Source organism: Hyperolius riggenbachi, chromosome 3 (genome assembly GCF_040937935.1).
Source record: "Hyperolius riggenbachi isolate aHypRig1 chromosome 3, aHypRig1.pri, whole genome shotgun sequence".
Lineage (NCBI taxonomy): Eukaryota > Metazoa > Chordata > Amphibia > Anura > Hyperoliidae > Hyperolius > Hyperolius riggenbachi.
Genome location: NC_090648.1, coordinates 365036076 through 365059733, shown reverse-complemented (window position 1 = coordinate 365059733; position 23658 = coordinate 365036076). Strand labels below are relative to the sequence as shown.

The window sequence follows — 23658 nt, the reverse complement described above, 5'->3', positions numbered from 1 at the left end:
GGCGGATTTTTTCATACCGAAAGAAATAGTCCCGGCAGAACTCGACCCTTTAAAGTGCATATAAGTGATTTATTGCATCTTAGTAGCAGCTGTACATCAGCATCACAACAGCATGACGTTTCGGGCAAAGGCCCTTTCTCAAATGCATTTGAGAAAGGGCCTTTGCCCGAAACGTCATGCTGTTGTGATGCTGATGTACAGCTGCTACTAAGATGCAATAAATCACTTATATGCACTTTAAAGGGTCGAGTTCTGCCGGGACTATTTCTTTCTTCTGGATGATTGAAGCTGAGAAGAGATGGACCTCTAACCCGGGTAGGACTCCCCAACACATATACTAAAAAATCCAGAGGCGGGCAGATATCATACAGATTGCGATTGGATTTTTTCATACCGCCAGGAGGGTTAAGCAATACCAGTTGCCAGGCTGTCCTGCTAATACTTTTAGGCACAGACCCTGAACAAGCATGCAGCAGATCAGGTGTTTCTGACAGTATTATCAGATCTGACTAGATTAGCTGCATGATTGTTTCTGGTGTTATTTAGGACACTACTGCAGCTAAATAGACCAGCAGGGCTGCCAGGCAACTGGTATTGGTTAAAAGGTAATAAATATGGCAGCCTCCGTATACTTCTTACTTCAGTTCCCCTTTAACAGAGTGGAAAGGCATTAGAACCTCTTGGAGATTTTCTAGCTTTTTGGGTCCTCATTGGAATGCACTACAAAGGTGACCACATAATTGGCTGATCCATCCAGCTGGTGCTTCTAAACCTATTTCTAGCTTTATGTAAGCCTGTTGCTAAGAGAAGCAGTTTTAAAGGGAACCTAAACTGAGAAGGATTTGGATTTTTCCTTTTAAAATACCAGTTGCCTGACTCTCCTGCTGATCCTGTGTCTCTCAGGGCTCGTTCCCACTGTTGCGACGCGATTTTGGCCGCATTCCGACGTTTCCGCATGCGTTTTTACCCGCGATTTCGCATGCGATTTCGCATGGCAGGGTGCCATGCGAAATTAACCATGACACTGCCAGGGCAAAATAAAATTGAAAAAGGTGCGAAATCGCGGGTAAAAACGCATGTAACGCATGCGTTTTTACTATTAAATACATTAGCGGTGATACGCACGGATTCCCGACGCAGGCGAAATCGTTGGCTCTTTTGTGCGTTTTTTCATGCTGAAAAAAACGCACCTCAACAACGCTACAGTGGAAACAGGCCCATCCACTTGCATTACATGTGCGGATCTGCATGCGTTGGACGCATGCAGATTCGCGATAGTGGGAACGAGCCCTCATACTTTTAGTCACAGCCCCTGAACAAGCATGCATATCAGGTGCTCTGACTGAAGTCAGACTGGATTAGCTGTATGCTTGTTTCAGGTGTGTGATTCAGCCACTACTGCAGCCAAAGAGATCAGCAGGACTGACAAATAACTGGTATTGTTTAATAGGAAACATCCATATCCCTCTCAGTTTAGGTTCCCTTTAAGGTTGAATTAAAAGCAGTCAGCAACCAATGCTGTCCTTTTTCTCCTAGCTAAAAAAAATTACTATACCCCACACTGTATACTTACCATAAACTCTGTATTTATGTTGAAATACAGCAATTAAACGGTAGGGAAAGCACACACACAGGTAGATGGGCACGGTTCTCAAGAGGCAAAACTGTATCATCTGAATAAGGTTATTAAATGTGTCTTATTGTTATATTCATAAAGTTAATTTAAGCAATTAGTATCAGAACTCACAGGCATCAACCTATCCAACTATTGCTCAGCTGTTCTGGAATAAGATCAAAACATAATCCTATCTTGGCACATTAGCCATGCCAGCATGATTATGTTACAGGAACACAAGAGCACACACCGCCGGCACTGACCTTATTTCAGAACAAAATCAGCAAGAAGCCAGAAAAACACGTTCTAACTCCTTTAACCTTCCCTTGTGAGGGGGACTGGTGGCTCCTTCAGTGGTGGGGTTACTCCGCAGACACAATCACTTCTACTGTCAGCCACACTGGGAGATCATCTCACTATAAGTAGCCCAGAATTAGAGTACCTTATCACCTGGTCTAGCAGAGTATTGAAAATGGGTGACAATCATTTCATGCCTATGGGTACTTTTTAGATAGCAAACTAGAGCTCACATAAGTAAATCTTATTTAACCTTGTACAACTAACAGTGACAAACAAATCCATTACAAACTCTGGTAGGTCAGTGGGTTGTACTGTGGATTGAATGATTCTCTGCACATTCTTGCATGTTCTCTTTAGCTTCAGTAGTATCTGGTTCACACACCTGAAACAAGCATACAGCTTGCAACTGAAGTCCAACTAGATTGTCAGACTTCATTCAGAAACCTCCGATCTGCATGTTTGTTTAGGATGTATGGGTAAAGTGAATCGGAGGTGAGTTTTATGGAGGCTGCCATATTTATTTCCTTTTAACCACTTAAGGACCACAGGCTTACACCGCCCTAGTGACCAGGCTACTTTTTACAATTCAGCACACTGCAGCTTTAACAGTGTACTGCACGGCTATACAACATAGCACCCAAATGAATCTACCCTCTTTTTCTGCCCACCAACAGAGATTTCTGTTGGTGGGCTCTGATCGCTGCTGCAGGCTCCTCTCTTAGACATCAGCCTGGGATAGGGGATTGTGTAGTAAGCCGCTCCAGGGGACAGCCAAGTGACAGAGCTGTACCTAGTACAGCGATGCAATAAATTGCAGCGCTGTACAATAAAAACAAATGGCGGTTTCCACCAGCTAAAAGTCTGCCAGCAACGATCGCCGCTAGTAGACTGTTTACGGAGCTCCGCTCTGTCACTTAAAGGACTTACGAGGCCAAATTATTTAGAAAAAAAAAAGTTAAAAAAGTTAAGTATCTATTTAGCGGCGGGGACCCGGCGGAATGACATGGAGGGCGCGGATGGCGTCCTCCGTGTCTTTTAAAGAGATGCAGGTACTTAACTTTTCAAACTTTTTTTTTTAATAATTTGGCCTCGTAAGTCCTTTAAAGAGGAACTATTGGCAATAACATGCCCCCCAAAGAAAACACATATGCAAGTAGATAAATACTTCCTCTACTCACATAACAGACGTATTGCACTGTCCTCGTTTTCCTTCCATTTCATTTTATATTATAAATAAAGGGTCATTCTCTTGAATGCAGGGGCCATCTTGCTTCCTCCAGGTATATTATTTCCCCCCCCCCCCCCCGCATCCCCCTCCTCCCCGCACTTATTCTCAACACAGCAGGGAGGATAAATGCAGCTGGCAAAGACTCACCTAATACTGGATCCAAGCGCTGCAGTTCCCCCCTATACTCTCTGCACTACCACCAGCGGCAGTGCAGAGAGTATAGGGGGGAACTGCAGCGCCTGGAAACATTATTCCTGGAGTCTGTGCGCCGCCTTTATCCTTCCCCAAAGTTCTGTGCGGGGAAGAAGGAGAATGCGGCGGCGGCAGAAGGGCAGGGGGGGGGGGGGCGCAGACATGCCACTGGAGGAGGGGGGCAGAGGACAATGACAGGAGATAGCCTCTGGCCCCCCTCCGTGCGCTCTTACAGCGGTTACAACCACCGCAGACAAGGGGAGAGCAGGTGGCCAATCGCAGCGCAGAGAGGTGAGTAACAGAGGCTTCAGCCAATCAGCCTGCCTGTCATTTCTGTTCTGCGGCCTTGCGGCCTGCAGGCACGGGGAGAGAAAAACCTCTTAGAAAAAAAAGTAAGAATGATTTTAACTATTTGCATTGCATTATTAGCATCCTTTTTGTCTATGTAACAGCCTAAAATAGAAAATTGATTTCACATATAATGCCTAACAGTTACTCTTTAAGCGGGGATGCAGGTGCATCCGCAAGCGCGGTCCCTGCTAATCTTCTCCTCCTAGGACTTGACGCCAATCGCGTTATGCGATCCTGGGGGAGCCATTCTGTGGCCGCCGATCGGCGTTAGGCGGTCACAGAGTGGTTAATCAATACCAGTTGCCTGGCTATTCTGATTATCCTCTGCCTCTAATCCTTTTAGCCACACTCTGAACAAGCATGCAGCAGACCAGGTATCTCTGATAATATTGTCAGAACTGACAAGATTATCTGCATGCTTGTTTCTGGTGTTACTCAGACACAACTGCAGCCAAATAGATCAGCAGGGCTACCAGGCAACTAGTATTGTTTAACGTGAAACAAATATGGCAGCTTCCATATCACTCTCACCTTGGGTTCACTTTAATAGTTTTAGAGGCAGAGTATCAGCAAGACAGCCAGGCAACTGGTATCGTTCAAAAGTAAATAAATATGAGTGTATCCATGCCCCTCTCAGTTCAGTTGTCCTCAAGTCAAATGAAAAATACTTTTGATACAGATAAGTTAATTGGCTTCCCCCCTAAAACTGTGCCTAGTCTATGATGGACAAATGACTGTTGGGGATTAGATTGTGAGCCCCTGTGAGGGACTGTGAAGTTACATGACTATATATACTATACTGCTCCGGAAGATGTTGACACTATAGAAATACTAAATAAGTCCTCCTTACCGTCCAGTTAGGGCCTGTGCTATACATTCAGCAAAAGAATCGCACTCTATACAAGTAAAGCACATTCAATAAAATGCCTTGCTTTGTATGGCCAATCTATCCCAATGCATATTTACTTGCATTGCCAGCTTCCTAAATAAAGATAAGGTTCCATTCGGATACATTTAAATGCGGCATACCTTTATTACCACACAGCCTCCTGTGTTTTAGTATTCAACCCCATTCATTGCACTGAACAAAGCGCTGCTATGTATCACACAAACCTGCGTACCGCAGTGCTTTCAGTGCTCTATGGTACAGCTTTATGTCAGAACGGCTCCATGCAAGACAATGGGAAGGGATATTGTATGAGTTGTACACTGCTGTCCTGCAAAGCAATTTTCAAAATGTGAATGGAGCCAAAGGGTTTTGTTCGCACTGACTCTATTACATATATCAGTCACTGATCTGCATAGTACAGGTGTGTGAACAGGAAGATAATATAATGCCTAGTCCTTGTACCAGCAGTAATACTGGCACTGAGGTCCAGACAGTAAACATTGCTCCTCCTAGGAGCAGAGGGATAGATGCAGTTTCCATTAAAATGACATTCTGTGCACGTCGTGCCCAGAATATTAGGGAGCACACTGACATGCTTTGTCTCTGTGCAGGAAGCAGATCCTAATCACTCCACTGACACAGCTGGACTCCCCTCACGCTAACATCTCAACTGGCAACTTGCATAAACGTGACTAAATGATGCCAGTGGTCCAGGCAAAATCTGCAGTATGCTTCATAAAAAGATATTCCATACAGAGCTGCATTCTACTCTCCCATGCAAAAGATATAGCGGTTAATGTTGCTAGGGAAACCCGGCAGGAATACAACTAACACTTGTCTGTATAATACTGCCTTCACTGGAAAAGCTCGGCTACCCTCTCCTGTTTGCACAGCAAGACTGTTCCTTACAACAGGCAGCTGCACAAAGCATTTTCATCCATATATTCACTTGTGATTCACACAGCATACACTTACAAAGACACACATTCCACAACAGGAATAAAAAAAGAACTTAGATAATCGCTTGCCTGATGCCATTGTTTCCACGTCGGGACATCGTTCTTGCCGGTGTGTGTTGCAGCTTTGCCAAAGTGACCAGCTGGCCAGGAATCCAGACTCTGTGCTGTCTACGGAGCCTCTACCTGCAGTGGACACTGAAGATGGTGGCATGCATTAGAAAGAATCCCTCAAACAGATGGCAGCACACAGAAACTGTGATGCAATATCTTCTATTCCATCTACTCCTACCTTCAAGCAGGCTGATCAATGCATTGGCTAGAGGGATTCATAGATCTGTGCAAGAGGTGAAGGTGTGCTGCAGAATGCTAAGTCTCCAGCATTGTGGCATTCCTTATCAGCTTTCACTTCTAGATCTGTCCCAATTCCCATCTATTTAAGGCTGGTATTTCAAGAGCATGGGGGGGGGGGGGGGGGGATTTGTCAGTATCCATGGTGATATCTGTGTTCAGAAAAGGTAAACCTTGTTTACTGTATGAACACGTCAGCACAAAGACAAAAGTCGTGGCTGGATAAAATCTAGGATTACACAATTTGATAGAAGTAGTGGTAAGGTAGGGGACAGTCTTGACAATGAGGAGGAGATGTAGAAAAGATTCCACAACAGCCCACGAGCAGATAAAAGTGCACGGAGGATGAAGGCAGTCCAGAATCTGTTTCAGAGCTTCTTCAGGATGACACATACCAAAAACACTGTGGGAGTAAAATTAGCTAATGGCTTTATTTATGCGAGAGAACAATTGTACAGGAAACTGTCGGCTATGAAGCAAACACTCCAGAGAGTCAAGTCTTTCTTCTGGATTGTCTCTGCAGTTCCTGTTCCTGAGGAAGATGTAGGGGAGCCAGGGTGGCTTGTATGAGGACTGCATGGCATTGTCTGAGCATGCAGGGTATAGAATGTTCAGTCAAAACCAATCATGTTATCATACACCCTTAGACATGTATGTATGCCCCGAAGGGCTGGTACATATTGTATCATCGCATAGATAGAATGCTCATGCTCTACTACCATTGCACACAGATTTGTATGGACCTTATTACACATGCTCAAGGATTATGGTCATTACACAGCTATCATTGGACAAAGCAATACTTCCTAAAATGTTTGGGCAGAAGCAGGAAAGGGATCCGATTTATGTCACTTGTTACTGGAATGCTCTCAGTTAAAGTCACACATGTAGGGAAAACTGCATGTCACAATGATCAGTAGTTTCAGATACGTAGCCACTTTCAAGAAGGCAAGTAAATTCTATATTGGTCAGTAAATCTATCCATCACATGAAGGGTGAGAGACCCTCCTATTTTCTGAAGCACTTATACGTCAAAGAAACAGTCAGAGGCCGCTTCAGGTAAAGTTTTACTGCAGGGGAGTTCAAAGGGAAATAAGCTCATAGTTTAAAGAAGAACTGTCGCGAAAATCTTAAAATTTAAAACGCATACAAATAAGAAGCACATTTCTTCCAGCGTAAAATGAGCCATAAATGACTTTTCTCCTATGTTGCTGTCACTTACAGTAGGTAGTAGAAATCTGACAGAAGCGACAGGTTTTGGGTTAGTCCATCTCTTCATTGGGGATTCTCAGCATGGCCTTTATTCTTTATAAAGACATTCCCTGAAAAACATTTATACAATGATGCTGGCCAGCCTCCCTGCTCGCTGCACACTTTTTAGACAGTTGGAAGGAGCAACTGCCATTCACTAAGTGCTTTTGAAAATAAAGAAAACCCTGAGAACCCCCTATGAGAAGATGGACTAGTCCAAAAATCTGTCGGTTATGTCATATTTCTACTACTTACTAAGAGTGACAGCAACATAGGAGAAAAGTGATTTATGGCTCATTTATCTCAAGAAGAAACGTACATCTTATTTATATATGTTTAACATGTATTTTAAATTTTAAGATTTTTGCGACAGAGGTCCTTTAAAGAGGAGCTGTTAGGTATAAGGTCTCAGAGAAAATAAACACAAATATCAGTAGCTAAAGATTGGCTGTACTTACATTACATATGCATTTCACTGTCCACGTTTGGATTTCACAGAATTTGTATATAGTATATGCAGAGATAGATGCTCCTGACAGCTCATGGCAGGCTCCATGTTTTTCTGTCAAATGTGTCGTCATGTCCTGCCTGCTTCCTGATCACAGATAAGCTTGTACTTGAACAACACAGTGTGCAGTGAATATTAATGAGCCATGTGGCTAGGAACAATAGCTGACTCCTGCAGTGTACTCTGCCCGGAGATTTATCAGTGCTACGCGCTGGACTGATTACAAGCTGCTGTAACGTCTCATTAGCAGCCGAGGGGAGGGCCCCAGAATGCTTTGCAGTATAGTATGCGGCTTGCGTCCTCTTGGGTTTTAACAGCCTTGCTGATAAGCACACATCAAAGGTAACTGAGATTTTTATCTTCACTAATGGCTTTTGGGCTTCCTTCTAAACTGTTTAACACAGGAGAATAGAGGTTTAAATTAGCTTCTGCAGCCTGACAGTTACTCTTTAAAATACAATGTGTGGTTTGTAATTGCAAAAATGACTTTTTTATTTTTGCTACATTCATTTTCTGTACTACAAATACAAATCATTATTTTATAATTTTTTATTATTTGGGCTTTATTGCCACTATATAGGCCAATATAAAGGATTGGGAAGTGAAGCACAGGGCCAAGTAATAGGAAAACGTCATTTCAGCAGACGTTATTGTTGGTGCAATATTATTATTGTGTGTGGGGAAAAAAGGAGCGCTCTCTAGTGCATTAACTGTTTTAATTTGGCTTCATACGCAAAAAGATAAAAATAAACTCACAATGCAGTGATTGGAATCCGGAGTTCCGGTAGCGCTACCGGAACTCCGGATTCCAATCACTGCTGGCCACAGTATTGAGGCGACCAGAGTCGGTTTTTCCATCTGCAGGAATCGGTGATGACACACTCATTGTGAGATATGTGATGTTTTATTGACTGCATTGTGAGTTTATTTTTATCTTTTTGCGTATGAAGCCAAATTAAAACAGTTAATGCACTAGAGAGCGCTCCTTTTTTCCCCACCCTTCTTTCTGCTTATCAGCCATTTACTGGTCCCGAGTAACCCAGAAGCAGCATTCCTAAGTGATTAACCACAGATCCTGTGGAGGTTCAAGTTGGAGCGCAGTGGAATTTTTGTTTTGTGGATTATTATTGTGTGTGTTTACATAAACTTGCCAATTCCCACTTTATAGAATACTCTTGCATATGGCCACCATGCAACCCAATTAGCTATATGCAGTTTTCACAGAACAAAACTTGTAGTTATTTATTTTTAACGATTTCTTTAGTTTTTAATGTGAACCTGTTACTAAATTGTATTGTATAAATGAGGCAGAAAGCTCAGCATATTTTTTTTGTCATCCTGATGAACTTGCTCTAACTAAAGCGAAGCATACATCATTCAATATTTTTAATAGTCATTGAGTTTGAAAAAAACCTTAAAATCTTACAAAATTCTATAAAGACCTTCTTATCAATCTCTAATACTCCTGTATTATTATCCCTTGGAGGCCAATGTGGTGGGCAGCGCTTGGGGTGGATGGGGGTTGCACAGGCAGGCTATGGCAGGTGATATGTGACAGCAAGGCTGCAATAGCTTTCTACCACATTGATCAGTACAAGACTTGCAGCTGCCGCAAAAGTGGTGAGTTTTTTTATTCAGTATTTATATAGCAATGACTTCTTCCAAGAGCTTTAGAGTATATAATCTTGTCATGAGCTGTCCCTCAGAGGAGCTCACAATCTAATCGCTACAATAGTCCTTTCTCACCATCATAGGTGGTGTGATTCTTCACAGAAAACTTGCTTTATACTCTGCTGACAAACACTGGGAGAAAATATTGTCTGTGCTCCATCTACTATTGCTCTATGAAATTAATTAAGCCTGAGCTGTACAATAAGGCCATTTCATTCTTCCCAGCCTTTGGACCTGACACAGAATGTTATCTTCCTGCTTCTAAGTCGTGTGCACTACTGAGCAATCTATCCCCTTACCGCAGTGGTGTGACTTTACATTATGGAGGTGCCCCAGCAAAGCTTTGATAGAGCCATCCCAGCACCGTGTCTCTTTGTCACCTCACTGCCCCCCCCCCCCCCCCACACCCTGCCCCCCACCCCCCAGCCTCGGGGCCTACCTGCTTGGGGTCAAATAACAAGTGTAGCCATCAGGATTTCTCCTGTCGGACTAAAATCGCTTGCAAAGCAGCCACTATGGCACACAGTAGGCAGTACCAGTGTTAGGCTAGGTCCACACTAGACACAGTTGCAGGACGGACACTGCAGTCCGGATCAGGGGAAGATTAGGGGAAGTACCACCGTACTGCAAACTGATGAAAGTGCATCAGTTTTGCATCAGTTTCCGTTCAGTTTTTCCCTGACAGAAAACGTCTCTATCATTAGGAAGGAGTGGGAGGGCTTTTTTGGGCCAATCATAAAGGTCAGGCTATCCGTTTTCACATCAGTTTTTTGCCTGTGGAGCTGGAGATGCGTTTTCTCATTGCTTTTCACTACCCCTGCGTGTATCTGTGGTCCTGATCCGTTGCGTGAAAATGCAGCAGATCCGGACATTCCGTTCAGGTTTTGAAAACGGGTCCCCGCAAACGCAGACGGATCCGTTTTTTACTTGGGTAAGGCTGGCTGCTATTTTGAACATTAGTATCCGGGACTCCGTTTTTCATCAGTTTAGATCAGGTCCTGATCCCCAATCACCTGGAAAAGAACTTCTACTGCATAGGTGCTAGCTTACTTAATAGGCAGAGCTGAGATTTGAAGCCAGGTCTCTTGTGTCAGAGGCAGAGCCCTTAACCAGTACATCATCCAGCCCCCACAGCTTTGGGTCGCCCTTATGGCCCATACTCATGGGCTACAATTGTCGCCGCAACACGCGGCGCGCACGTGTTGCGGCGACAGGTCGCCCGTGAGTACCCCGAACTGTCGCCCTTTGCTGATGCCGCCAGGCGATTGGCGCGGTCAATCGCCTTGCGACAGTCGCCGCCGCAACTCCGCCGCAACTGTCGCTAGTCCGCATGAGTACGCGGACTAGCGACAGCAACCTCCATTGAAGTGAACGGAGGTTCCGGCGGGGGGAGGAGGAACGTCGGCAACAGCTTCCGTCGCGCCGCTGGTCCCTCTTCCGTGTACGCGGAGGGACCTGGCGAGGAGCTGTCGCCGGCCTGTCGCCCACACGCTCACGTGTGCTGGCGATAGGCCCTAGAAGTTGCCCGTGAGTATGGGCCATTACAATCCTGCCTTGCAACCAGCAACATCTGTGTACTGTTGCTACTACTAGCGTATGCAGAAGCTAACATGAAATCCCTGCTGTCACCCTGTGAAAAGTGGTAACAAAAGTCAGTTATGCAAGCTATCAGCACTATTGATCAGAAGGGTGGGGAGTTGCTTTAAAACCATTACATGGTAAAAAGATTTAAAGGTACACTTAGCCTTTAATGGAGCTGACATATAATACTTAATTACCAGCCTTCAAAATACATTTCACAATATGTCAAGTTAATATGCAGCACGGTTATTTCCTGGATGTACCTTGCCTTCTACACTGCATTCCAAACATCAGTTTATGCCTGTGTAAACAGACTGAAAATGAAACCTGCAGTGAATTATTAGCAATACAGGCAGTCCCCTACATACAAACAGATTACATTCCGGGAGATTTTTGTAAGTTGATTTGTTGGTGGTGACACAAAATGAAAGGGGCTATATCAAGAGGTTCTCAGCAGAGAGAGGCAGCATTGAGGTGGTGCAGGCTCCTTGAAGAGGTGAGTTTTGAGGGCTTGTTTGAAGGTGTTGAAGGAGGGGCAAGCTTTTTTGGCAGTGGGAGAGAAGTCCACAGGATGGGGGACAGCTCTAGAGAAGTCCTGTAGTCATGAATGGGAGTGTGAGATGCGTGGGGTGGTTAGGAGGAGTGTGTTGGAGGAGCGAAGAGGGTGGCCAGGGGTGTGTATCTGCTGACCATGTCAGAGATGTAGGTTGGGCAGTGTGTGTGTCTGTGTCTGTGTGTCTGTGTGTGTAGAGTTGTAGGCCATTGTAGGATATTGACGATGATTCTGGAAGCCAGTGAAGGGATTTGAGGATAAATTATTTACTTTTGGACTTGGACATATAGGGCCTGATGCAGTAAACTCCGGTAAAGTTGCCATGCTCAAGGAGTAACGGCTGTTAACCCATTAGTGCCGTGCAAATTAACAGAACACTACTCGCGTGACGCTTATGCGTTAATGGCCAGGTGCTCCCCTGTGCTATTAACGGTAAAATTGTCATCTGCTCCCTGCGCACGGCAACTTTACCAGAGTTTACTGCATCTGTCCATAGTATAAAAAAAAAAAATTTTGGGTTCTTTTCAATGTGCCTACGGGTTTTTAAACTACTTCTACACTGCAATACTGCACTTGACAACTACAATACTATAACATGTAACAATAATATGTAGTAACAAACAGTACAGTAAAATGTGTACATGGAGACCACTTTGCATTTAAGAAATGTAACTTAAGGCATTTGTAGGTACAGGGCTGTCTGTATTGTAAAAAGTCATAGACCACCCTTGTCAAATGCATACTACTATAACAAAAATGAATGGCTAACAATACTCCTTTTGCAGTATGCCTGCTATTAGTGCTTGAGTAGTGTGCTTATTCTGTATGTAGTTTATTTATAACAGCTTTTGTCCTATTATAGCCAGCTATTCTCATCCACTCCTTCATACTCCTATTTCTCAAATAAACCTGTGCAAGTTCCACAATTTAGGGCCCCCCGCACCCTTTTCCACCAATGCTCTGCTCTATCCTGTCCAAGCTGTACATATGGCTGTCAATCCTTCTGCCTTCAGATTCAGCTGCAAGAATAAAGCCTACTGCAACGAAAATAATAATAATTTATTTCAGTCAAAAACCGCAAAAGAAGCACTATAAAATGCTACACAAATTGTTAAAGGACCACTATCGCGAAAATCGTAAAATTTAAAATACATCTAAATGCATTCAAGTAAGACGTACACTTATTTTAAATTTTAAGATTTTTGCTATAGTGGTCCTTCAAGTTGCTATCAGGGCTGTGGAGTTGGGACAAAAATCTTCCAACTCCGACTCCTCAGTTTATGAAACCACAACTCCGACTCCAACTCCGGGTACTCAAAATGGCTCCGACTCCTCGACTCCAACTCCTTAGTCTAAAGCTGGCCACTAACGGTCCAATTTCTAGCGAAAAATCGTTAGAGCGATCAGAAATTCTGATCGGACGAAAAATCGTTCACTACACCATCAACTAACCAATCATTGCTTCCTATCTATCACGACCACCAAGAAAATCCAAATTTTCGTTCGACAAAAATTCATTTGGGCGACATTTTTATTTTTTTCACTCGTTCATAATCGATTGTGTCCATCAATGGAGACTATTTACAACCAATCCAATCAGAATTTCTGATCGCTCTAACGATTTTTCGCTAGAAATTGGACCGTTAGTGGCCAGCTTAATACTTAACAGGGCTGTGGATTTTGTACAAAAATCAGACTCCCGACTCCTCAGTTTATGAAGTCAACGACTCCGACTCCGGGTGCTCAAAATTGCCCCAACTCCGACTCCAATTCCGACTCCACAGCCCTGGTTACTATGTGACTTAACTAGGCTGAACAGCAATAGCACTGATGAAAGAAAGTGTACAGAGTCCTCATGAAATGGTGTGATGAAACCATGGCTGTGGAGTCGGTACAAAAATCTTCCAACTCGACTCCTCAGTTTATAAAATCACGACTCCGACTCCGGGTACCCAAAATGGCTCCGATTTCTCGACTCCGACTCCTTAGTCTAACACTCAACATGGATGTGGATTTTGTACAAAAATCAGCCGACTCTGACTCCCGACTCCTCAGTTTATGAAGTAAACGACTCCGACTCCACAGCCCTGAAACCGGACAGCTCCAGGAGCAAAATACCAATGCACCCAGCTAATGAGAGGTACTCAAGTCCCAACTCAAACCCTCTGTTGAGCAACACAGATCTATGACTGCTAACATCCCAATGCTTGCTAGCCCTTATACCGCTATTTGCCAGTAAGTACCATTTGTTGTTCTCAGCTCATCTGAAACCACCCATTTTACACAACTATCTCTTCTTACAGATGAGGCACACAGTCTTCTTTAACTTCTATGCGACCGCCTAACACCAATGGGCGGTCACAGAGCGTCTCCCCCAAGACTGCCTAACGCTGATTGACGTCAAGTCCTAGGGGCGTAGATTAGCAGGGAACACATGTGCACATGCGCGATCGTTCCCTGCCGAGACGTGGAGCTCCCGTGATGAGCCTGCCAGCCCACGATTGTGGCTGGCAGGCTGTTAGTGAAAAAAAAAATAGACGGTATTTACATGTACAGCGCTGTGCTCTACTGCAGCGCTGTACAGGGGACAACTTTGTCACTTGGCTTTCCCCTTGAGTGGCAGGGAAACCGATCCTTCTCCTAGAACTCCTATGAGAGGCAATCTCAGTGATTGGATCTCAATGGGGAGGGAGGGTAGGTGGGAGGTTAAAAAAAATAAATTTTTATTTATAAAAAAAAAAAAATGCAAATCGCATCAATCAGATCAAACCAACAAAAAGCACTATTGGTGGGCAGAAAAGGAGGCAAGATTTATTTGGCTGCTAAGTTGTATGGCCGTGCATTAAAATATTACAGCTGTAGAGTGCTGAATTGTTAAAAATAGCCTGGTCACTAGGTGGGTGAAAGCCTGTGGTTCTCAAGTGTTATTCTTATTATACCAATACAGCATTCAATTGATCCTGTTGTATTGTTGGATTCTCACTTTCTTTTATCATTATACCTGTTGATTTTTGCATATATTTATAGATGTTGGTATTTTTATATGTGGACTACAATTGTATTTTCACATTGTTAGAGCTGGAGGCCCTGTTGTATTCATTATCTTACTTATGTATTGATTATTATACTAGGTCACCCTGTGCATCACCTTTTGGTGATTTTAATTTTTTATTTGTGATTTATATATTCTCAATAAAATGTATTTGATTTCTTGTGACACAGGAGTTAGGTTGGTGCTGTATTTTGGGTATTTTGTTCTGTGGTTTTGTACAATTGATTTTACCCATTAGCACACCCCCCTCCACATCTGGCTTATATCTCTCACTCTGGAGTATATGCTTAGGTTTATTGACCATTTGCATAATATTGTTTTCATATGGTGCTTTTCCATTTTTTAAATAAAATATCTGTCTGTGTGTTTTATCAAGGAATGCATTATGCACCAAAACGAGCATGTAACTTTTTGTAGTGTTGACTTATTCATACACTTGCAAATTACGACACAGTTCATGAACTTGAAATTGGGTGTATACCATTTTTTTATTTTTTTTTTTGACATGCTATTACTCTTGCTTGGATCAAGGAGTCTGGATAAGAAGCTTTTTAGTTGAATCAAACAAACACATTAGAATAAAAGCAAACGTTTATACACATATCTCATCAGCTCTCAGGCAGAGTGATCAGATGTATAATATCCTGTCTAACCAGAGGGACAGTGAGGTCAGCAAATTGAGAGTCCATCTCTCTCCAACAAATAGCACTTATCAACCACTTAAAAACTCAATAGCAAAACTCCAAAGCTTTAAAACAGTTAACTGTTTAAGATCAGATCTCAAATCGCTAATACACAACAACATAAAGGCAGTAACAGTTCACATTTCTGTGCATAAAGGACAACTGAAGTGAGACGGATTTGGAGGCTGCTTTATTTCATTTTAAGCAATACCAGTTGCCTGGCTATCCTGTTGATCCTGTCTCTAATACTTTTCGCCATAGACCCTGAACAAGCATGCAGCAGATCAGATGTTTCTGACATTGTCAGATCTGACAGATTAGCTGCATGCTTGTTTCTGGTGTTATTCACACACTTCTGCAGCCAAACAGACCAGAAGGGCTGCCAGGCAACTGATATTGTTTAAGGCGGATCCGAGATGAAAAACTAACTATAACAAGTAACTTGTCTATATATCTTATCTACAGTTTAGATAGTTTACACAGCAAATCTAGCTGCAAACAGCATCAATAGAATATGATTATTTCTTCCTGTGATACAATGACAGCAGCCATGTTGTTTGTAAACATTACACACATGCAAGCTTATCTGCATCTTCAGCAATCAGCCTATGAAAAAACCTAATCCCCCATCCTCCTCCTTACTCCCCTCTGCCTCTGAAATCTCTGTCTAGTAATACCTCTCCCTCCTCCTGCCTAGACTGAGCTCCCATGAGCCCTTGCTACTGTCTGAAATCCCAAGGCTCTCTGAAAAGCTGTGGGAGAGGCTTGTTTAGTTTATTGGGAATTAGAGTATTAAAAAAACAAAAAAGTATTTGGCTTGAGGAATGCCCTATAAACAATAGGAAAGGAACACAATTATGCAATGAGTAAAAGTTCATCTCGGATCCACTTTAAAAGGAAATAAACATGGCAGCCTCCATAGTCTTCTCACTTCAGTTGCCCTTTAACCACTAAACAGCACAGCTTGTCTAGTTAACCTATAAAGGTAATCTTAAAGGTAATAAAAATAAAAACCTAAACATTGTAAAACATTATAAGAAGTTTACATAAAATTTTGCATTATGCTGAAGTTTGATGGTTGAGTTGGTACGCTCAGGATCTGACTGAGGTCTCTTTCAGACAGGAGGCTCAACTGCGTGCTTGGCATGCAGTCAATCGCCCCGTCTGCAGCCTATGAGCGCCATTCTTATGCAATTTAAATGCAGCCAAATACCAGCATTTGTAACCCCACGTGTCAGTGCTTAACACCCGGGGGCGTAGCCTGGCGGCAGAAGACCACCATAAGTCACATCTGAGCATGGCTCAGTGACTGCATAGGTGGGGGCACCAGTTCACTGCCAATACCGAGCGTTTCCCGTATAAAAAAACATAAAGGGAGTATCTCAGGTTTAGTTCACACACAAATCTACATTTCCGGTCCAGTACTTTTCTGTTCCGTCAGTATTGCATCAGGTTTCTATCAGTTTTGCCTGACTGGTCTGGAAACGTACAACTTTTGTGCGAACACAGCCATAGAAATGCATACAAAATGGATGCCAACTGTCAAAAACTGACAGGACTAGACACATTCTAATGTGTGAACTAAGCCTTATCCTTCAAGAAACGGTTGCTAGTGCAAATAAAAAGGAATTGCATACATTACTTTTTTTTTTTTTCTATGCTAGAAGTGCACTAACATGGCTTCAATCATCTATCTTACCAGAAATACCAAGAAAACTGCTCTGCAGGATGCCTAATAAACTGAAACATGTAACAAAATAGAACCTGTCTGGGATCACTTTTAAGTATGCAGCATACAGGAAAGCGAAGGAAATAACAATGTTCATATTACTACCTTTTACATTGTATCAATCTCTGCACAGCTTTGGTTCCCACTGGACATACATGTTTTCTGCATTGCATTATAATTACCCTGACTTTAACCATTTCATGTCTCATGCAGTGCTGCCCAGGATGTAGGAGAGTCCTGTGAGGAGGGTTTCTACCACAAAAATGTGTAAGTAGTACACTTTATTTATTATTATTAAAGTCTGCTTCAACAAATGACTGACTAATTGGGTTGCAATCTATTGGATTAAGAGGAGTTGAATTAGAGGCTGACCAATGCAAAGTATTCAATCATTTAGCCAGCAAGCTACACTAATCCCCACTGCCAGCACAAATGCACTGACATTTAAAGGAGAAGAAGGAAAACATGAACCGTGAGGGGGCCAGTTCACTGGAAAACTGTTTCTTGAATAAGCAGACAGACAATAGACTCTCTTGGGCAGCACTGTCACTTTGAACGTAACAGCTTTGTTGGTTGTGTTAACGCAATGGACAACCTCTTCCTGTACAATTTTTGTTGTTTGTTTTGTTTTTTGCTTTGGGGAAGGGGGGGGGGGGGGGGGGGGGCACAGGACCAATATACGGAAGCAGGCATATTATTATTATTATCATTTATATAGCGCCGACATATTACGCAGCGCTATACAGTGTATGTATGTATCTATATCTTTATCGTCACTAACTGTCCCTCAAAGGAGCTCACAATCTAATCCCTACCATTGCCATAGGTCTATATTATGTAGTGTAAGTACTGTAGTCTAGGGCCAATTTTTTTTTTTTTTTTTTAAGGGGGAGCCAATTAACTTATCTGTATGTTTTTGGAATGTGGGAGGAAACCGGAGTGCCCGGAGGAAACTCTCGCAGACACGGAGAGAACATACAAACTCTTTGCAGATAGTGCCCTGGCTGGGATTCGAACCAGGGACCCAGCGATGCACGGCGAGAGAGCTAACCACTACGCCAACGTGCTGCCCACCGTGCATAATGAAGTATAGGGTGGTGGTTGAGCTGTGTTAATTTTGCGTTTTCAGCATAAACATGGATGAGGAATTTCCTTTTATTTCGCACTGTCTTGGGTCCCATAAAACTATGAGGCCTAGGCAACACATTGTCACTTTGCAGAATTTTGAAGCAATATTTTATCTTTTTATTATGTAGTTAAAAAATATAAAAAGTCTACCGGAGACTGGTTAAGTGCGGAGAACCTAATACAGTGATTTCTAAGTAGAAGCTATCCACCTGCAAGGAATAACATTTGCCAAACTAAATTTCAACTTCTGCTCCATGACTTGTTACGCTGAAGTGACGGACTGTAGTGCGGGTGTCTGGGGAGAATCCTATCCAAAGAGCACAGCTTCCTGTGTAGAAGTTCTATCGGTTTTCAAGTTTCAATATCTGTAATCCATTAGTGACGTATGTCAGTGCTGTCCAACTTCACGGGCATGGAGAACCATGAGGGTTCTGTTGTGCGCCGCGCCGAAAAATGGGTGTGGCCATGGACCAGGTGTGGCAAATTTACAGGAACTTAGCAATGTGGGACATTAGATTAGGACAGTGGTGGTGAACCTTTTGGAAGCCGAGTGCCCAAACTGCAACCCAAAAGTCACTTATCTATCGCAAAGTGGCAACAGCAATTTAAACTACATACAAACGTTTTAACTCATACATGAACATTATAGAAAATCCAAGTTGAAAATAAACTGTGAAGATAAACAATTTCATCCATCCTACTCAACTTATTTTCCGTTTTAAAAAGCTAAAAAAGTAGGTTTAATGCTATTGTCTCATATGGTGATGATTCAGCTTTTCCATAGTCTCGCATCGCAGTTCGCAATCATGTGACCCCCAACAAGACAAATTCAGCAATCATGAGGCCCCCAACAAGACAAATTCAGCAATCATGAGGCCCCCAACAAGACATATTCAGCAATCTTGAGGCCCCCAACAAGACAAATTCAGCAATCGTAATGTCCGCAACAAATCATGAGGCCCCCAACAAGACAAATTCAGCAATCATGAGGCCCCCAACACGACAAATTCAGCAGTCATGAGGCACATAAATAGACAGCATTTCACATAAATAAGCAGAATGCCCCTTTAATATGGTAGACACCTCTCACCTGGCTTCTAAATTCCCCTCTACTGGCTGCTGTGCCTGGCTGGCCTGGCAATAGTGTTTTTGGCCGGATTGGGGATGATGTGTGGGCTGAAATGCCTTGCGGTGCTGCTGTGGCCGGGCTGGCGGTGATGCTGTGGTGTGGCCGAATGAGGTAGTGACAGGTGCCCCCCCAGTTAGTGACAGGTGTGCCCCCCCCTCAGCTGAGGTAGTGACAGGTGGCCCCCCAGATGAGGTAGTGACAGGTGCCCCCCAGTTAGATAGTGACAGGTGCCCCCCCAGCTAGATAGTGACAGGTGTCCCCCCAGTTAGTGACAGGTGTCCCCCCCCCCAGCTAGTGACAGGTGCCCCCCTAGCTAGATAGTGACAGGTGCCCCCCCAGCTAGATGGTGACAGGTGCCCCCCCCCCCAGCTAGATGGTGACAGGTGCCCCCCCCCAGCTAGATAGTGACAGGTGCCCCCCAGCTAGATAGTGACAGTTTCCCCCCCAGCTAGATAGTGACAGGTGCCCCCTAGCTAGATAGTGACCGGTGTCCCCCCCAGTTAGATAGTGACAGGTGTCCCCCCCTCAGTTAGATAGTGACAGGTGTCCCCCCAGTTAGTGACAGGTGTCCCCCCAGCTAGATAATGACAGGTGCCCCCCAGCTAGATAGTGACAGGTGTCCCCCCAGCTAGATAGTGACAGGTGTCCCCCCAGCTAGATAGTGACAGGTATCCCCCCAGCTAGATAGTGACAGGTGTCCCCCCAGTTAGATAGTAACAGGTGTCCCCATAGCTAGACAGTGACAGGTGCCCCCCAGCTAGATAGTGACAGATTCCCCCCGAGCTAGTGACTAATGATGTGACTAATGTGAAGTGACTAATGATGTCACTTCCGCATGTGACGTACTCGTGTATGCGGGTACCATGCACACTCTGTTTACCTTAGTCGCCGCGATCTGTAAGGTCTGAGCTGTGGGGCAGCGGCAGCGGGGACACACTAGAGGCCACGACAAGAGGGAGCAGGCATGGCGCTCATAGCGCAAGCCATGCCTGCATCTCATGGAGATGAGCGGGCCGCAGCAGGTGGCCTGGCGGGCCGGATGCGGCCCGTGGGCCGCCAGTTGGACAGCGCTGATTTATGTGATTCAGAAATTACGAAAGCCAAGAAATGAAGTGGTGCCCGAGAAATTAGCACTGTCCGAAAAGAAATAATGCTGGCAGCTTACTTCTCTCACTTGTTTTTTTTAGGCCAGTTTTATACTTGACTACCTGCGGACCGGCATAGTTGATACCTACGGCGGGCAGGGGTTCTGAGCGGACGTAAACTCTATGTCCCATTCACCGCCGCACCCCGCCCGTCCCCGCCGCGCTGTCCGCTCTGCCTCCGCCGCAATCAGCTGCCCTGCCGCCTCTATGACGGCAGAGCACTGTGAGCCGGGCAGGGGCCGTTTTCATTGGCTCCTGGCCCTGTCATTTATGTAAGCCGTTCCCATTGGCTTACATGGAGTGACAGGGTCAGGAGCCAATGAAAGAGGCTCCTGACCGGCACACAGCGCTCTGCCGTCATAGTGACGGCAGAGAGAGCAGCCTGCGGCGGGGACAGAGCGACGTGACCGGCGGGAGCGGCGGATTTTAGCGGCGATTCGTCGGGAAGCAGCGGTTTACTGTACCAGCACCCTCTGGTCCTTAAGGGGGCAGAGGGTGCTGGTACTCAAGTGGTTAATTTGTGTGTTGCGGTGTGATGCTCCTGCCCCACATAGCAATGCAAAAAATGTCAATAAGACCCTGTCGCAGAGTGAGCAGACAGGGTCATATGCATAGCGCCGCCCCCATTCAGTGAGGTATTCCATGCTGGACAGGAAGTACATCACTTGGATTCCCTTCGGTCTGCACTTGAATGACGCACCGCGCTCCATTTACACGATGTGTACCGGCCATAGACTTTCATTACCTGAAACTCCGTTTTAGTGCGGTGCTTGTGGTAACGCACTGCAGCCCTTGCTTCGGATCAGATATTTATGGCACACCGAAACATACCGCAAAGAGTTTAAAAATCTCCATAGACTTCCATTGCTTTTGCAGCCCCATGGGGTAAAATAGAGTAACGCAACGCAGGTTTCACCTGCAAGTGTAAAAGGGGCCTTAAAGGGGAACTGAAGGTATACTGAGGCTGCCATATTTATTTACTTTTAATCAATACCAGTTGCCTGGCAGCCCTGCTGGTCTATTTCTCTGCAGTAGTATCTGAATAACACCAGAAAAAAGCATGCAGCTACTCTTGTCAGATCTGACTTTAAAGTCTGAAACACCTGATCTGCTGCATGCTTGTTCAGGGGCTATGGTTAATAGTATTAGAGGCAGAGGATCAGCAGGGCTGCCAGGCAACTGGTATTGCTTAAAAAAAATAAACATGGCAGCCTCCATATACCTCTCTCTTCAGTTCCCCTTTAAAGGTCAACTGACCTGAGAGGGATCTGGAGGCTGCCATATTTATTTTTCTTTTCAACAATATCTGTTTCCTGGTGTCTTGCTGATCTCCCATGCATAGTGTCTGATTCACATATCTAAAAACAGGTATGCGGCAAATGCAGACAAACTTGAATCAAACACCTGATCTGCTGCATGCTTGTTTATGACTAAACGTATTAGAAGCAAATGATCAGCAGGAATGCCAGAAAATTTGCATTGTTTAAAAGGAAATAAATATGGCAGCCTCCATATCCTTTTCAGGTTAGTTGGCATTAGCGTTCACCTTGCATTAGATAGCTATGGAGGCTGCCATCTTGACTTACTTACATGTACTGCTGACTTTCTGTCTAAACTACCTTCTGAAGCTGCCACCTGGAGCCGGTATATACAAGGACCAGGTGTTCTGACTTTCCTACTCTGTATGCATGTTCCAGGGTAAAGACTCAGCAGGCATTAGATGCACAAGGGCATAAATGCCAGCTAGGAAACTGGCATTTTAAAAGGTCAAGATGTCAGCCTCCATAGCTCTGTAATGCAAGTTGTCCTTTAGAGAAGCAAGTAAAAGGATGTCCAGTAAGTAAATATATGAACTGCCTAAGAAATAGCACAGTGTATGTGTTAGTTGATTATTATTAGCTACTCTTTAATTGCCCTTACTAGACTGACCTGGGCATCTCAAGAGCTTCCTCACCCAGGGGATTCCCAAACAGCAGCCCATTGGATTGCGGTTCTGTTACAGCAGCACACAGCGAGAAGCTCGAGTACAGAGCAGTGCCATGCCTCTGCTGTGACAGAATGCTGGAGCCCTGCACAATGCATCTTTTCATGGTACAGCACATCTGTGGGCCGGAGGAGGAGACAGAACAGCACAGGGCTCGCAGAGTAAGGGAAAATAGCTCTGTTATGTGCATCATAGCTTCCTTGGCAATGTGATGCATTTGATGCAATGCCCCCTCTGCCTGCTCCTAGATTCCTGGCATTCCCTTATTACTTCTGGCATCTTCTCTATACTCCCACCACACACTTTCAGTATTAGAATGTATGATGGCCACGCGCCATGGAAAATAATTATCACTATACTCTGGCACATTTATACATTCACAATCTGTGTACTAGTTTATTAATGCATGACTAAATAATTGAAGAACCTAATCCAAAATCTTCCAGAATAAATTATGTTTGATGCTTCCAATGCACAGCAGGCTCTTCTAAACCTTAACCACTTGAGGACCACAGTCTTTCTACCCCTTAAGGACCAGAGCCTTTTTTTCCATTCAAACCACTGCAAATTTAACGGTTTATTGCTCGGTCATACAACCTACTATCTAAATGAATTTCACCTCCTTTTCTTGTCACTAATACAGCTTTCTTTTGGTGCTATTTGATTGCTGCTGCGATTGTTAGTTTTTATTATATTCATCAAAAATACATGAATTTTGTCAAAAAAATGATTTTTTTTAACTTTCTGTGATAAAATTTGTCAAATAAAGTAAAATTTCTGTATACATTTTTGTCCAAATTTATTGTGCTACATGTCTTTGATTAAAAAAAAACATTCAGTGTATATTTATTGGTTTGGGTAAAAGTTATAGCGTTTACAAACTATGGTGCAAAAAGTGAATTTTCCCATTTTGAAGCATCTCTGACTTTTCTGAGCACCTGTCATGTTTCCTGAGGTGCTAAAATTCCAGGATAGTATAAATACCCCCCAAATGACCCCATTTTGGAAAGAAGACATCCCAAAGTATTCACTGAGAGGCATGGTGAGTTCATAGAAGATTTTATTTTTTGTCACAAGTTAGCGGAAAATGACACTTTGAGACAAAAAAAAAAGTTTCCATTTCTGCTAACTTGTGACAAAAAAAAAAATGAAATCTGCCACGGACTCACCATGCCCCTCTCTGAATACCTTGAAGTGTCTACTTTCCAAAACGGGGTCATTTGTGGGGTGTGTTTACCGTCCTGGCATTTTGGGGGGTGCTAAATTGTAAGCACCCCTGTAAAGGTGCTCATTGGACTTTGGGCCCCTTAGCGCAATTAGGCTGCAAAAAAGTGCCACACATGTGGTATTGCCGCACTCAGG

The 23658-nt window shown here is 43.9% G+C and overlaps 1 protein-coding gene and 1 long non-coding RNA gene across 4 annotated transcripts in view; one reads left to right on the top strand and one right to left on the bottom strand.

Annotated features, from left to right (window-relative positions):
- SH3TC2 (SH3 domain and tetratricopeptide repeats 2) overlaps nucleotides 1-5937 on the bottom strand; it is a 169399-nt gene extending 163462 nt beyond the window's left edge. For both annotated transcript variants that reach the window (XM_068277136.1, XM_068277137.1), the window contains exons 1-2: nucleotides 5824-5937; nucleotides 5604-5729 (exon numbers count right to left, since the gene is read on the bottom strand). In XM_068277136.1, the coding sequence (XP_068133237.1) occupies nucleotides 5604-5613 (10 nt within the window). In that variant the 5' untranslated portion in view covers nucleotides 5614-5729; nucleotides 5824-5937. The remainder of the gene's footprint in view (nucleotides 1-5603; nucleotides 5730-5823) is intronic.
- The window catches only part of LOC137563985 (uncharacterized), a 230566-nt gene that overhangs the window by 106503 nt on the left and 100405 nt on the right, over nucleotides 1-23658 (top strand). For both annotated transcript variants that reach the window (XR_011030487.1, XR_011030486.1), the window contains exon 4: nucleotides 17124-17177. This is a non-coding gene — a long non-coding RNA (uncharacterized lncRNA). The remainder of the gene's footprint in view (nucleotides 1-17123; nucleotides 17178-23658) is intronic.